General features: G+C 33.3%; 1 protein-coding gene across 1 annotated transcript in view; it reads left to right on the top strand.

The window, feature by feature from the left end:
- The window catches only part of LOC132945411 (dendritic arbor reduction protein 1-like), a 43,925-nt gene extending 25,361 nt beyond the window's left edge, over window positions 1-18,564 (top strand). Inside the window, exon 3 of the mRNA XM_061015146.1 lies at window positions 17,207-18,564. Within this exon, the coding sequence (XP_060871129.1) occupies window positions 17,207-17,808 (602 nt within the window). The 3' untranslated portion in view covers window positions 17,809-18,564. The remainder of the gene's footprint in view (window positions 1-17,206) is intronic.
- The last annotated feature ends 356 nt before the right edge of the window (window positions 18,565-18,920 follow it).

Raw genomic sequence — 18,920 nt, 5'->3', positions numbered from 1 at the left:
TTTAATTTTAGTATTTTTTTTTTTTGAACTGTTTTAAAAAATATGCTCAACAAAATGGCTATCTTAAAAATTTTAAATTCTTAAATGCGTAAAAAATTTTTTTGAAAATTTTTGAATTTAAAGAAAAAAATAAATGAATTTTATGCCATTCAATCAGAATTTTCATACTTAGTACTGTGAAAAAAACCGCGTTTAAATATAGTGATTTTACATGGAGATATTAAGGGTGATACGGGACTTTTGGGACATACTGTATATCATAAAGCCATTTAGATGTATAAATAGTGATCCACCGAATTCGCCTTTACACAGGAAAATGAGAAAACACGGCGGGTGACTGACCTAACCTAACCTGACCACCACCTGTATATTTTAAAGTATCGAAACTATCAAAAAACTCAGTACACACTGTTCTTGTGCACGTAATAGTTAAACGTATGAAAACGTATGCAGATATAAAATTTATCCAAACGAATTTTGAGTGCATTTATATATATATATATAAAAACGTTTTCTTATAGGCGTTCTGGAACTTGATCGGCGCGAAGGCATACACAACAAGCTCGCCCTTGTTATATTTTGTCGTCATCGTCGGTAATAACCCGTACCCGAGCTAGGGAGAAAAATGCCATAAACGTTAAGTGGTACTCCGTGTAAATTAATCACGGTTCACATGATCGCCGCACTCGCGTTTGTCGTTTAACACGTAATTTTTTTCTTTATTTCTATACTTGCCACGCAAACCAGTTTTAAACATAAAAAAAAAAAATAATAATAAAATCCAAACCTCAACCACACGACGATCGACTGTGACCAAAATACCAGTCGCTCATATATACATGACTTACTTAATGTTACATACGACTGTCGCCGTGATGTTATCAAAAGTACAGAGCTTATGCCAAGTATATATCCGTATAGGTACCTACTTAATACCTATATAAATAAATAATATATATATATATATATATATATATATATATATTATAATATAGCTATTGGCTATTTGGCTATATATACATAAACATATTTACGCATTTATTCATGTATAATACTATATGTATGTATATTGTACCAATGTACCTATACATTTGTACTAATTGCACTCGTGACTTGGTATAAATATATAAAACGAAAATGCTGCAGTGGTGGTCAATCGGCACAAAAAAAAAAACGGTCGACCCTGTCTTAATACGTTATTTCACCGTATCACAAAAAGTTATCGAAGCCTCGACGGTTGTGAGCACTGGGCACAATATTATCTATACTCTATAAGATAAGTTATTTTATCCTCATATCCGTGTAGGTTTATACTAATTGCGTATAATATACCGTCCGCCGCCTGCACCGTCGCCACTGTCGTTAGCGGTGTATAAGTGACGTATAAGCTCGTCTTGTGTACATATTATTATATATGTGTATACTATGGGCATTGGGCACCTAAATAATATGATATATCATACATATATCTTATATTATAGTGGTCGTCATGTGCGCTCCTCCATACGAATGTGATGTTATGTATATACAAGTTCACTGCGATCCAAATACGATCGGACAAACTGGTTTCCGATACGAATGTTTGACGTGTGCATTATAATATTGTAATATACGTTTTAAACTCGTCTCAGACCGTGTGCGTAGTAGGTTGTAGGTATAAAGTATAGGTATATTATATTATGTATAATATACGACATCGCGACCGTTCGGGAGAAATAATAAAAAAAAAAAAATGAAAAATATTATAAAACTCAACCGATGTACAAGCCACACGGGTGTATCTGTATATATTATAAAAATATAAGGCCTGGGAACGTGCGCACTGCGCGTGCTGGTGTGTGTCATTCACGTTGCGCGGACCAGAGGACTTTGGACAGTTCAGATAAGGTTGAATGGGAGAGCTCTCTAGAAGCCGTGTCGGTTCTTCGCTGCCGTGTGCGTACGTATATATACTTATATTTATACATATATTGAATAGATACGAGAAAATATGTTATCCGAAAACGGACGTGGTGTAAAAAAAAAAACCACGACGACGCCGAAGAGGAGATAAACATAGGTGGTACGCTCGGCCGGTTTATTAATATTATTATCGTATATATTATTATTTATTATACGTATACAACGTATATAATATGTAATAATATATTATAAACGTGAAATTATTGACGCCGCCGTCGTTGCTGCTGTGGTATTCTTTTTTTTTCTCATATAAAACTCACTGTCAGCGTCGATTACAGGCGCCACGTTTCACCGCGCGCGCTAAGGACTATATACATATTATATTATTATAATATGTGGCTATGGCCTACTACACACCAAACGATATTTCGAAACTATATACTTCATATTATGTAAGTTTGTGTCTGTGTGAGTGAGTGTATGTGTTTGTGTGCGTGTGTATAATACACGAAACCGATACGACGATTCAGGCAGTGTTAAGCGATCGGACGTGGAATACCTTTAGGGCTTTAGCCAATATACTCTGTAGATACCTGCAATATAGATGGAAAATAATTAGAAATAAGACTGCGTTAGACTCGCAACGATAAATTATAATATATTATATTATAGTATACATACGAATCACTCGGTTTTTCCGATTGCTGTCCTTTTCGTTGTGCGATTTTCGGTTTTTTATACGCGGTCTACCGTGAATATGTGTGCGGTACCCTAACTATTAACGATTTCGGTCTGAAAATAATAATCACGCGTAAGGGGTGACTGCACTACAGTATTATGCACTAAAAAAAACGCGCGCGCGCGCTGGAATTCGAATGTTGAAATCACATATCATAACACAATAATTAAAATCAAACGAGACCGAATATAGGATAAAAAAAACAACTTAATCTGCTGTCAATCTGTTATTTTTTTTTCTTCAGAAGGCTATTCATGCCTTATTATATATTTATATATACATAATACATGAAATATGCGCGCACAGGCATCAACTGCAGCAGCCCACCTTCATGCGCTCGCGAGTATATATTTTATCTATATATATTATATTATATAGGTATAATGACTAGTGACTACTGACTACTGGCTATACAATATTACGTATCTATTAGATAAACACGGTTATATATTATGTATTAACATATACGTATAATGGTATACAACTCACATAATACAGGGTGGTATCGTGGTAATAATATGGTCTTATGACGGTCCGAACGTGACAAATCTATGATTTACGTTATGTCATGATCGTGAAGTTATTGTATTATATCGTTATAAGTTATAATATATTATATAATATTATGTATTTATAAGTCTTATAGGGGTAGAGGGCCAAAAAAATATTTTAAAGGGCCGCGGGTTAGAGCACCCTGAACTAAATTAATTTGTTATTATATCATATATGTATTATTTTACTATAGGTACATGGATGTATAAATAAATAATAAGTACCTCACTACCTATATTATGTAAATTCAGCTATTCCCTACGAAATTAAATACAAATATTATCTTTAGAGTTTAGAATAATAAGATTTTGAATTTTGCTCAAAATTGAAGGAAAACTATTAATATGTATTATTCTAATAATATAGGAGGTCAATTTTACAACACCGAATATGACGTATTTACGTCAACGCACAATATTTTCATAGCAAAAAGCAAATAAAAACCACGCGACCTCTGTTTATGGCGTTCCATCGTTCTGCATAATCATTAATTATATGTACAGGTACTCAGGTACTCTACCTTATATCTACTAAAAATATCTGTATACAACCGGTTCATGGTTTACCCTGCACTCGTGACGTATTATACGTATAATATATTTAGGTGAATAGGGTGTGATATTTTCGAGCAGTTTTGTTCGTCTACCGAATGGAATTTTCGTCCGTCAGGGTTGTGCCACGATCGTTCGTGCGTTTACATGCGCATATTATTACTATACCGGCTATAATAATATTATTTTATAAACGGTTATCTGCAGCAGCGGACAATCGTCGCTGCAGCAGGACTGTTTTGAAAATTGTACAATTAATTCCCTCGGGAGGAGGAAACTAAAATGCTATATACAATATTATTGTCTGAGAAAATGCGTCGTCCGTGACCTAAGTGCATATATATATATTACACATGTACACGGAGAATATCACACACACACACACAACTATATATATATTATACTATGTATGCGTGGCTGCGGTGTACAAAAATATCGCCTGTCAAAATATTACACGACGTTCATTAATAAAGGTCGCGTCACCTGTTGGGCCAGACCTATTGCATATACACTGCATGTACCGGGTGGTCGCGGTATTGTCGTCGTACAGTTTTCGGTGACTTGGCAGATATTTACACTTGCTGCAGCAGGGAACTCTATAAGCACACAACCGGTGTTGATTTTTTTTTAAATATAAATACTAAGACGCACAAACCGCGAGCAATAAATATTATATAATAAGAGCGTTAAAAACGCGTCCAGGTCAAGTCTATCGGGTGTCTATATTTAGTGCTTGTATGTATTGACTTGTTTTTTTTTTTCGTAATCTTTTCGTTGGCTTTTCGTACGTCGACTTTGCGCATAGGCATACAAGCTGCAGTATGTTTGTTTATTAAAATATTCTCTAAGAATAACTCTATGCCCTTAATGATTCACCACCAAGCATGGTCACCCCCAATTTATCCTTTAATTATATTTTATTAAAATTTGAATGTTCTTTTGAATACTATATCAAATACTTAAAAATTGTATAACATTTAAGAATTAATCCTGTGGTGATAATTATTAATTTTTTTCAAATGAGAACCCCCATTTTTTATTGTAATTTGTTAGTCGGATGATTATTTTTGAAAATTCTGAAACATCTAAATTGAAATATGAACAAGTATAGTTTCTGAGTAGGTACCTAATTAAACTCTATCTAATAATAGCAAAATATATTAATAATGGACCTACATAAAATATAATGTAACTAAATAAGTAAATTATGTAATATTTAGTTTAGTAAGTACTTATTACACTCGGACAATTTTTAGAAATTATAAAATGTTAATAAATGTATATTATTGAGTAACGAATATATTATAATAATTTCAAGTCATCATATTTTCTAAACATTTTACCACGATCTAAAATGTTTGATAATATTATCAATAGTTGGTAGTAGGTACATAAAGTTTAATATCTCAAAAAACACTCGTTTAAATTTGAATTTACATATAAATATATTATCAACATTTTCAGAAAAAAAATGATTTTTTTAAGAATTGACTAATAAAAATTAGGTACAAGTTTGTATCACATATTGACATTACGTTCCTTAAATTGCATAAAAATCAATGTATTTAAAAAGATGATCCTTAATAAATATACTTATAAATTCAAAAATCAGAATTTGAAAAAATTAATTGTTAAAACACTTAAAAATGATAAGGGGGGGGGGGGGGGTAAATCATACTTGGTAAATCATTTGATATTTTGATATAATAAAATGTCATTACTACAGCTGAGCTTGTACACACACAGTTTAACAATTAATATTTTAAATGTATATACAATTATAAGTAATAATAATATAATGTTTATACCATAATAGCATGCAGATATTATACACTATGATATTAGGTAGGCACATATTATATTATGATATTATATTATTTATTATTATTATTATTATTATTATTATTATTATTATGTACAGACTAGATCTCTCGTCTTATCTGAAAGTAAATATATGACCTTGAACGTACTTTACTAGTTTATAAAGTAGGACGATTAGCAAAATCCAGTCTTATAATAATATATGTCAATCGAAATTAATAATATGACGCATGGTAAAAGAAACATCTAACACGTCTGTATAATATGGTTCAGAAATGTTGTATTACATAATAATACGTAGCGATGTACATATTAGATATTAGAATATCTAATGTCAGGTTTCGTTACGTATAGTTCGGTTTAAGAAAATCTGAATCCAAAGAACATTTTCAAAAAGATAAAATTCGGCCTTTTAAAATTATGTTATAAACTTATAAACAATTAAATTGTTCACGCCCTTAAAGGCTATAAATTACATACAGTCATGGTCCATACTAAACACCGCGACATTATCGATTCATATAATATTATTATATTATACTCAAGTCACGTCTTCGCTATTACATAAACACTGCTAACTAATTGCTGTACCTTAATCTTAAGTCAGACAGGACTTAATCACATAACAATATTTAATATTCATAATATTGGATATACATCCCCGCGAATAACGTTTACTTAATATAATAATGCTACTATTATTTTTTTTTTTTTTTGGGGGGGGGTTGAGGTTTCGACAACTAAGGTCATTAGCTTGTGGAACTGTGAGGGGAAGGTAATATAGGTTTTGAATACGTGTGTGTTTGTTTTTTGCAGATTTTTAAGTGGGCACCCGTAGGTATCTGCTAAACCCGGTGGGGGATGGCAGCCTCTCTCTCCGGGTACCATGACTGCCCGAAGAAAAAATGCCGCCCGTGGCCGGGTTCGAACCGGCGTCGGTGCACGCCGCGACTAACGCCTTAGTCCGCAAAGTCACTCCGATCCTCGCTACTATTATTATTATGCCATTTATAAGTATAATAAATATTTTTTAATATTTATTAATTATGTGTATGTGTGTGTGTGTGTATCTTTATTTGAATGTACACAAAGACGTATTATAATGTAAACCTATATAATATGTATTATGGTTACAATAATTACGACAAAATAAATGCACATACTCGCACATGAATAAAATATTATATTGTACTATAAAGAATAGTTAACTCACTTTCTCAGAACACGTATATTATATACAGATAAGGATTAGTGTAACGTAATTCGCAATACGCATCTTCTATTCTGTTTAATAAATATTAAACACGTAGGTATGCAATACGTCAATACCATATATGTTATAATAGAAATACGTCTACTTCGGCATCTTCAGTAGCTCTCAATCAGTCCAAGGTTTACAATATATACGAAATAACGTACATGCGTGAGTGTTGATATATTTAAATTTAAATCCACTGTCATACTTGTTTAGGCAATTTTAAATTTGTTTATCGTTGATTTGGAACTGTGATGGGCGTTCAGACCTTACCAAAAATAAGTTATGCAGCGTGAGAAAAGCGATCTCCAACAAAACCCGGTAGTTTATACCGTGGCGTAATGTTTGACGTGCAGTTTCGAAAAAAATATTTACTTTCCATAATAATAATTTGGACTTGAGTGTGACCATGTGCATTGCGTAACCACTAACCAATAATATGATTTACCATGATTTTGACATTGTCAGAACGCTATTTTATTCATGCAACCAGCGGCAAAGTACCTATAGTATGTAATATAACGCGATAAAGCATATTATTAAATTACATAAACAGTTAAACCGGCATAAACAATAATATTATAGTCATACACTCATATACATATACGGCCTCACAACGAAACGAATAAATCATGAATGAATGAAAGAAGATCAAAGTGGGAGTCGAGAAAAAGTGGTGTTTCCTAAGCGGTTGATTGTTTGACGGAAGCGCGTTCGCGCCGTGGGGTCGAGACGGTCCCAGCGCTTCGATGGTTGGGAATGGTGTAGAAGGGAGGAGGGGGGGGGGGGGGTGTTAGACAGCAGATGTCCCTCGTCCTGTCCGCGAAAGGGTTGTGATGTATCGTGTGTCAACTTAACTTTAATTCGACGCGTTATTAACGCCCGTGTTAATATTAGATAAATCGTATGTATATATAGGTATAAAATGCACACAGTTTATGTGTTTATATATATATATACGAACGCGGTATATACATAGGACTCGGTAACGTGCGCTCGTCCCGAAATTTGTTCAATATATATTATACGAACCGATGCTGCACGCACGTAAATGTGTGTATATAGGTCGTGCCACTGTAGAGTTTTTGTTTAAAAACCACGTAGATACAAAGGCTCAACTAGGTGAGGTATGGAGGGAGGGGGGCAAATATTTTTTAGCTCTCAAAAATAACTTGATAAATTATATGTACTTATACTAGTGTGATGATTTGTATAATGCAACTAATACAAAATTGGCACGGACTAGCACGACGCAAGAACGATTTTCAAACTATTATCACTGTTAAATATTAAAAAAAAGATTAAACAAATCAGTTAAAGACTGAATAAATTATCAGTCAATTTTCATCTGAAGACAAGAGAATATTAACGGAACGCTTACATCGTGCTGTTAGCGAATACGCGACATTTTATATCGGAATTGGTTTTCGTTTTCGGATACATTACATCGAATTACTGCTGTACGAATCCCGATCAAAGTATCGAAAATTTATAACTTTTTATGCATTTAAATATAATACATTACACTTACCTATATGGGCAATATTATGCTGACGTTCAATATCGATGCTTGATCAATATAATTATAGAATCATAACTTTCAAGTTGTAAAACATCAATCATAGGTAAACGACATCACGTTTTCTCTGCCCTACACAGGGTTCGGGGGGGGGGGGGGATCGGTGTTTTTCTTCCCGCTGAATATTATTATTGATCTCAATTCTCGGCAAAAGTCAAATCGCCATGAGGCAACTTCTATCGGTAGTACGGTACATATGAATATTAAACTATATAAAACGCATGTTATGTATATATAATTATAAATAGAATAAATATTAAACGTGCATAATATTATATAATACGAGCAGTTATATGTATTACGCCAGAAATCTTATTCAACGGCTAAAAAAATTTATAATAGGTACCTATATACTCTTTTTTCGCGCCTGACTGTATTCGATTTAGTATTGTTCCGTTAGATCAGTTTCGTATTTAATTGTTAGAGCTATTATCGTGGTCTTTCAAATGCTTCAACAATAGCAATATCCATTAATATGTCATCGATATTTGACATAAAATATAATTAGCAACTAGTGGTGTAGGTCCATAGGAATTTCACTGTGGGCCAATTATATTTTTTAAAGTTCTGGGTGGTTATAAATTATAATCATTTACTATAATTAATGATATATAGTTTTAAGTTTCCTGAAATTTTTCTATTTAGTTATATTTTCACTGTTTATACATTCAACAATGCTACTCGCACATAAGATTACAATAAATCTTAAAACATTTTCAGGGACTGACTATAATAGCTATATTCTGACATTTATATACGGTTATATCGCAATGTTATAATAGTTCATAGTATAATATAGGTAATATAATATACAGTATAATAATATGTGACAAAAATGACTAATTATTACTTATTATAAGCAGGTACCTTGAAATGTTATTATTATTAATATTATTCATTGAAAAATATTTTTTCTTATTCCAACCCCTTTGACATAACATATAAAATCCAGTATTTTGACGATACATTAAATATAAAAGCTTGAGTTTACCGATTTTATGTTTATGTATTATGTATACTGTATAGGTTATAACTTGATTGCTTTGTGATTCCACTACAGCACCATTTACAGCAGTATAATTTAAGTCTACGCAGTTAGTACTACTTTGTAGTCTCCGTGCACCCCCCCCTCCCCCCTTTCGAATACTTAATTTCAATTCGTTTGTTGTCCACTCCCTTCGGATTCACCCCCAAAATATAACAGGGGGTGCCGGGCATGTCCCCGGCACCCTCCATTCCTCGTTTCACAGAATCGTACTGGTTCCAAACGTTTGTATAATATTCAGCAGTGGTAAAAAAATATATGTTATTGCTCCCACTCTAAATTTTTTTTTTTCATATTTCAAACATAATAGGTATACAGAATAATATTGTCAAGATATGCCAACACGTCATTCATACTAAAAGTCTGAAATCCTAACCGTTATAGTAGGTATATTGTTAGTGCTCATTCGGTTAAAAAATGTTCGTTAATGCTCCACCCCTAAAAATGTTGATCATATTTCGTGCAGGGGCAGGCTGCAAAGGACGTGACAGCACCCCACTTCCATTTGGAATTTTTGGTCCAGACGACCAGGCATATGCCAATCGTTTGTGTTTGCAGTCCCGCCATTTTGGCTTCAATAGTTCTCTTTTGAATTCTCCCCAAGTATTATAATGGGGATGTAGGGAACGTGATATAACTTCCAGCCCTTATATATATTTGGACTAAGACCGATGTCTGCTAATTCGATTTTGAACGCTTACAAACAGTTATTTTTGAGGTACTTAAAAAAGTACTTTGGTAATTGATTTATGTAAATTATAAAGCAATTATATTTTTAGTAATAACAGAAAACAATTTTTCATAATTCCATAATTAGCTAATACATAATTGCAAAAATATTTTAAAAATTGTTTATACAATAATATAATTAAGTATAAACGCACTATAAAAAAACTGCCTAGGTGTCAACTAACTTAAGTAATTTTCTGAATTATATAAAATGATTAAATAACAAAAATCGATTTTTGAAATAAATTCCACCATTTTTTCGTAATTGTTTCTGTGATTTGTATGTATGCATTGAGCCTGCAGGGTCCGCAGAACCTTACCAAGAATCGAGATAATCAAAAAATAACATTTATTTTTAAGTATCGACTAAAGTAAAATGTCCAATCTGTGCAGATATTCAAGTCCATACGGAGTCTTTGCTACATTTATTCTAAAGTTTAGAGTAAGTCTGAGTCTCAACAGTAAACATAGACTATATAATAGTAACACAAGCTAAACATATTATATACCTATATATATAAAAGGGAAAACCAATACATTCCACGCATTTTGCTTACAATCTAAAAAAAAAACAGTGTCCCTCTGAGAATTGTTTCAGTAACATCTCACAGGTTCAAATGGTTCAATACGTTTTCGGTTAAATATTGTACTATTGACATATTGAACTAACAATCGGATTAATGCTTTGTCGTTTAGGTATTTTGCTCCGTCTGTGTCGATAGTCAAACGTCTCGGTTAGGTTCTCGAGACTTCGTAAATGTGCCGATACTTATGAAAAAAAAAATAGTCAGTATGTATAGTATACACATAATTATTTGAGACTAAATGTGGAAATAGAATTAAAGTGATAAAAGTGTATACAGGCAATTACAGAGCAGCCATTCACCTGTTATTTATTATATTATTATTATTATTATTACAAGACCATCATACCTATCATATTTGAATGAAATATCTTTATAGTGATATATTCAATATAATATGTTTCAACAGTGTAGTCAACACTCAACACATTCCATGTACCTATACCTATACTTTCTCTACGGTATACATATAAACTATAATGTTAGGGACACATAAATAGTCTATATACTATTGTAATTGATTGATATAACACGACATGTCATCGAGTAAAAACGCGTAACACACAATACTACAATAACTATACAGATTTAACTACGACGCCTTCACTGCGGCGGCGGTCACCTCGCGGGCGATTTGACATAATATCATATCGCACAGTAATAGAACCGCTACATACATTTCGACGTCTTATTGTTATTTGCTCGCGGTGTTCATGACGCTGACGAGATTTATTTCCCTTGTAATCAGAGAATACGACCAGAGAGATTCACGCGTAGCTGCATCGTCTATATAATATATAATATACTTAATATATATAATAGGACATATAGGTGGTAGGACACCGCTGCACGCGCTCGCATTAGCCCCGAGGACATTTCGGTTTCTGTCCACCCAGTCATCAATCACAGACAAGGGATATTAAAGGAAAACAATCCCCCCAAGCAGCCAGTGTGAGCGTGTGCTTTGTGTGTGTGTGTATGTGAAGTTCCCAGTTTCTTTTGACTTTTGTACGGTATACACACGTCGTGCGCGATGTGTATTATATACCAGGGAAAACCGTGTATACCATTCCCGTGAGAGTTGCGGTGACACTTATGGTTATCGGTGTATACTCACGTTGTACGCGAATATCGTATACATGCGTGGGGGGTATAGGCTACTTCGGTTCGGTCGATTCCAATACGTGAAAAATTGACATTTTCGTTTAGACCCTCGCGAAAGCGCGTCGCCGTATTATGATAAACACACACACACATACTCTGCAGTATAGTATAGGTGTTATATAATAATAATAATAATATAATATATTACAGGTACGTATATTAAACTATAGCGGTCGAAGTGGCTCAAAATAAGTGGGAGATATTAAATTTTTTTCAATATTCTACATACTATAATACATGCATTAAACTATCATATATATACAGTATTAATTAGTTCAAGAAACTCTCCCAATTATACGGGAAAAACTATATTGAACAATTTAAATAACGAATTAAAGAGTCAAATAAAAAGTCAATCCAATAATACCAATGATATAATTAATAAAATTCAAAAAAATCAAATGGGGGGACGGTGTGGCTGAGTGGACTAAGGCGTCGGATGCGATGTGCACCGTCGCCGGTTCGAACCTCTCGGCCACGGGAAAAATTTCTCTTCGGGCAGTCACGGTGTCTGGAGAGAAAGGCCGCCATCCACCAACCGGGCATGGCAAATACCTACGGGTGCCCACTAGAAAGTTCTGCCAAACTAACTAACACAAGTGTTTAAACCTACAGTACCCTCCCCCACAGTAAAAAACCACCCAATGGCCTAAGTTGCCACGGGTTAACTAATACAAAAAAGGCAATAAATAAAATAGTTAGTGATCTTGATGATAATATGTGTAGCAATAAAATTATAAAAAGTATATACCTATGTTCATAATATCTTATAATATGTAACGCTGATGTTAATTTTGTTTATAAAGTATCTATTAAATAGGTATGTTATGTTTACATCATTTAATCGTATTTTTATATTTTGTATAAGTATTTTACTATAAAATCGATAAGCTCCGTTACCAGATACGAGCTTATAGTTGGTGTTTGTATCAGTTATTATCAATTTAATTTATCGTAATTATTGAATTGTAATTGTTTTGGCTGAATAAATAAATAAATAAAAAATAAATAATGATGATATATAATATACAATACACGGCATTCCTTCACTTAAAAAGAAATATTTTAAACAAATGGTATGTGTAATTATTTTTTAGTTCAATTATACTCTTAAAAATCCTCTTCAGTTGCATTCTACAACACGTATTAGTATTACGACGTTATGAGTGAAACCACTATTAATTGTAAGACGCTGTAACATTTTGTTGACAACATATTATTATGATGTGACATGAAACGCTCTTATGTATTGACTAACTAAGTTGTTTTAAAATATATCGGTATATGCATACAATCATTTTTTTTTTATAAATATTCAACTTTTATTTAGATATTGGCTTACTGTAGTACTCAATCTTTATTAATGTCGTCACTATAATATTATATTAATACAAAATAATTAAAATTATATAATAGGTGCATATTATATTTATCATATATCGTTATAATCTCTAGCTAATTAATAAAATATAAATCATCACCGTGGCCAAATATGCTGTGTTTCAAATTCTCATCCCATACCCGACGACGCGTGTTTAATGTAACAAAAACAGTAATAATAAAAGTATAATTATGCGTATATAATTATATAATGTGCCTGTCAAAATTACTATCCGTACTTATAATGTTTAATATAAAAACCGGTTCTATAGTAAATTTCTAGGGCTGGGCATTTTGTTCGTTATAACAGAGATAACTCATTAAAAGCAATATTGTGTTTTATTTTATTTACATACTCATAGTATATAATATGTACAGTTATTTATTCACTAGTATATTCAAATACACGTAAATACGTAATTATTAGTTATGTTAATAAATACTTAGAAATTAGAATTTAACACAAATAAATGTGATACACTATATTACATTAATACATTATTTAAAAATGTAAAATCTATTGTTAGGGACAAAAATAATAATTTATATTATTACGCTTTGTATTATAATATACCTACATAATATTATAATGGATAAGAAAATAAACTATACAACAAGAGGTGTAAATGTGTAAGTGTAATAGCCAATAAGCATAGGCAGATACGCGTCGACTTTAAGGTAATCGTTCACTTCGTCCGGTGTCTATGGATGGACAAATACCAAAGAAACAAAATTTTCCAAGACCACAATATTATTTAATATAATTTGATCACAGAAAATTGCATACATAATATAAAAGCTAATTTTTCATCACAGACACATTACGAGCTATTTTCTATACAATGAGTTACGTATACCGAATATACCCCGGATATACCTACATATTATCATTATCGTGTAACATCATACTATATGGACTGCTTATGATGTACCTACACGAGCTGCAATGTAAATTCAATAATGTGAAAATCGTGTACGCGTACTGAATTTTGCGTTGTACAACAGCTGCAGGCTTCACCATAATATTTTCACTCAGCAGTGTCACGCGGACAGCGGTGGGCCGTTTTCTGTAATGTAATGGGCAGGCGCGTTTTTCTACAAACACAATACAACACGTCATAACACACGCATACATGTATACATCCTGTTTTTATATTATATGATGCACTGATACCTAATGGTTTTTATGTTAGATACGAGATCCAACGTGGTTACGTCTTCCTGACATCATAGTGACATTGATACTCTAATATTTTAATATATATCAAATGAACCTATACACTGCAGCTAAGACCGTCCAAAAAACTTTAAACGCCTATTATATTATGACTATACAGTATACCTACATACGACATAAATAATGTATATATATATTTAATATTAAATTATATAATAATAATCATTTAACGCACGCTATTGAGTCAACAGGTATATAATCACTACCGGTAAAATAGTGTACGTAAAAAAAAATCATTCATTTTTCTTTTATTACAATAGAATTTACATACAATTGTGTACAATTATTCCGTTTACAATGTTGTGGTAAATATATTTTGACTAGGTATATAACCAATTGTTTCGTATGATAAATTTTCGAACTTGACATATTTCTGCAGTAACAATTGAAACACGAAATATTTTTGGTGTCACACGTGACCACTGACCATACAAAATGTATGAATGTAATATTTCACTAAATTTATAGTTTTATAAATGTCTCTGTGACTCTGTATAATATTACGAATTTATGTAGGTTGTAGGTATCTCGACGATAGAAAATAATAAATAATATAATATAATATTGCAGTCTTCTAAACGGCGTAGACATGTGAAATAAGTATCAAAAACGCCAAAAACGAATATATAGAATATTCTCGCACAGTCACACAGGTTACACCTTACACGTAGGAATGGTCATTTTTACAAAATGGTCGAAATGCTATAATATATCTACGGAGTTTTCTGGGTAAAAGCGAAATGATTAAACAGACGTGAAAACTGTACGGGCATTTTCTCTCCCTATCCTACTTGGAAAGTATGTTTAAACGAATCAAGACAAATCCGTCTTTTTTAACTGGATGGTACGAATTAGTGTCTGCGCCCCGCAAATAAGTGATTTATCAGAGTTTCTCCATCGGTCATTTAGTTTAAGGGAAGAGCGCAGATATAAAGTTTAAACGAAAAAATGAATTCAGAGAGTTTCGGACAAAGTATATAAACAAATATATATACATACTATTTATATACATCGTATATTTGGCATTGCTTTTAAAACTTTCCCAAACGGTTTTCAACACTTTAGGTTGTGCTTCACTATATATACATATGTGGTCTCTGCACAGGTAAAACACATTATTGTTGATTTGATAATGTGCATAAAATATGTCGTAGTGGACCTTATGGATTGCCCTAGGGATAGGGTATATATTTTTTTGGATCCCAACTATATAAGGATCACTAAAAAGCAACCGGGTAATTATCGTATATATTTGGCTACTGCATGCAAGTTGAATTAAATATACCTATAATATTCATCAAAGACAACGGACAACTGTAGATTTTCACTGGAGATCTATATTAAATAATCAAGATTGAAGGTGTTGATTTATTAATTTGGAACCATTTGTATGATTATGAAATCATTACAAATATTAGGTATCTTCAATAGTTATGAACAATTACGACGATCGCTATTATAATGGAATAGAATTATAGAAATATAGCATTTAACCTACTATAACAGTGCGGTATACCACCATCCTTCCCGTTTAATTTCTGACACAGTCCACAAATCAACCGACAATCTAGTTTTAGTCTTATATAGTGCCCTACAAAATATTATACAATTATTACGTTTTAATTTCTATAGTCTTTAATTTATTTTAATACATATATATCACGGAAAAGCGTCACTTAAACGTATATATTCCGATTGATTAATTAATGATTGTGTACTCGCATAATGAATTCCAAGATTAAATTTATAGTGCATATAGTTAGTTAATCAGGGCTAAAAAATGATTGTAGTATTGGTAGGTAAATTATTGGTAAACAATTTAAGCAAAGGATACAACATTGTTTTTGGAAAACAAAGGAAAATTATGTTACTTTATATTTATTTGTAATTTCCAATTATAAAATAATTGTAACTAGGTATGTAGTTAGAAATATATAGACAAAAAAACTGATATCCAATAATTACGTTGCTTTTTCTATGATAATGAGAGTAGGGTTTAGTTTAACATTCAATAATATATTCTGTACTTGAAAAAAATTGATAACTTGTTTTCAATATATTTAAAAGAAATTTTACGGTTTTTTTGGTGCTACCACCAATAACAGCTTCGCGATTCTTGACTCTTGATTATAATATGTTAATGCAATATTTTATTATAATAAACATAGTGGGTTATAAAACAACTGGTGTTTTTTATACGAGTCTAGACAGAAAAATTATGTTTTTGTTATGAGACTTGCCAGTATAATATATTGCAATAGATATTAACATTTCCAAATAAAAATATTGTTCTCAATTTAATAATAATATTGCTTATGAGATTTTGCCAACCACTGTCGTTATTATTTATGTAATTAAGAACCCATATACATCTATGGTCTATACATTATGATATTATGATGTATCACGTATTTGTGCGCTATTAGCTTCATCGATATATATATATTACCATTATTAATTATTATTGTTAAATAGTACCAAAATTCTACCCGAAGGGCAAAGGATAACAAAAGTTTGATAAACATTAAACATTACATGTAATTAAATGACATTATAATATTTTACTATATTGAAAATACGGTATAAAACAGAAAAGAACTGTTTTAAGTGAAATAAAATACTATCCTTACAACTTTGAATTTGCTTATCGTGTTACCTACTGTTGCAGTGATGAAAACCGAATACCATCATCATCACCATCAACACCAAATGCAGGCGGCCAATCCGGCGGCGGTGGCGTTCGGCGGCACCCAGTCAATGATGTCGGCGGCCGGCCACCACCCGGGCCTGCAGATGTCGGCGGCGGACGCGGCCCGCGGCGGTGGTAGCGGCCAGCAACAGCAGCAACAACAGCAACTGCAGAACATGTTGAACCAGTCGTCGGTTTCCGTGACCCGTTCGCAGGCAATCGGTGGCGGCGGCTGCGGTGGCAACAGCGCGGCGATGATGCTGATTAACAACACTGGCCGCACCAACTTCACCAACAAGCAGCTAACCGAGTTGGAGAAAGAGTTTCACTTCAACCGGTACCTTACCAGGGCCCGGCGGATCGAGATCGCGTCTGCGCTTCAGCTCAACGAGACCCAGGTGAAGATATGGTTCCAGAACCGGCGGATGAAACAGAAGAAACGGCAGCGGGAGGGCCTGCTTCCGGTGGCCCAGCAACAGCACCACCTACAGCAACAACAACAACAACAACAACAGGAGACCATGCACCTGAGCGGCGCGAGTAGCACCAGCAACTCGCCGACGGCGTCCTCGAACGTGTAATGTCCGGACGCAGAAGTCCGAGAGGCCGTGAATTATAACGTGTGGCCTCGCGACACATTACATTAACCCTTTGACGAGCGATGACGTTTACACACTTTTTAAAGGTTATGTATATCCACGTGTGTCCTTATGATTTACTTCTCAAAGGGTTATTATACACGATAGATAAAATTGTGCACGAGTGTGCTGTTGTGATCCGATTGTGAAACGTATATACAGATCCATACATAGACATACTCTGGCCACGCCCCCGACGTCGTAGATTCTGTGGCACGAGGTACTGTAGTCTATAGTCTATAGTAAAATTAATAAGAAGTATGGTCGACACGGTACGCATTTTCGTCCCAGTTCGCGCATGTGCATCTCTTGACTTTTTGTGCATTCGGTTTGTCGAGGATAGCCAGGGTGATGAGAGACGTTTGCTTGACTTTTTACTTATTGCCCTCATCCAAATCGAGCACACTTCTAATTCATTTTACTATGATGTAGTCTGCAGTAATAAAAACTCTCCGTTGGCACTACTGCAACGACTCTACGCGTTTTTTATCTACCTATCTGATTTTCCAACTGATTCTGTTCATTGTATGGATCTTTCAGAATTGATTTTAATCGAGTATAATAATAATAACATTTTTATAAGATAATCGGGGATTGTATCTGATCTCGGTTGAAAATGAATAATACATTCCTCGAAATATGCAATAAAATTAGAGCATCATATAATATATTATATTGGGAACTGTAGGTGGTGTAACGCGTGTGATGTGTAGTTTTTGGCAGATTTTTTAGTGGGCACCCGTGGGTATCTGCCATGCCCGGGTGGGGGATGGCATGGCAGATACCCACGGGTGCCCACTAAAAAATCTGCCAAAAACTACACACACGTGTTACACCATCTACAGTTCCTTCCCCTACAAACAACAACAAACAGCTAATGGCCATAGTTGCCGGGCTTCACGATCAATAAAAAAAATTAAAAAAAATATATTATATTTCCGTAGTTAATGTAAAATATTTGTATTCTGACTCGTGCCTATCGAAGACAAATTAAACGATTTAAGTGGGAGACTGATATTATTAAAAAATTGACTATGTTAAGTTAGGTGAGTAAA

This window comes from Metopolophium dirhodum, chromosome 5 (assembly GCF_019925205.1).
Source record: "Metopolophium dirhodum isolate CAU chromosome 5, ASM1992520v1, whole genome shotgun sequence".
Lineage (NCBI taxonomy): Eukaryota > Metazoa > Arthropoda > Insecta > Hemiptera > Aphididae > Metopolophium > Metopolophium dirhodum.
Note: the sequence above shows the minus strand (reverse complement) of the source record. Positions and strands in the feature narration are given on the sequence as shown.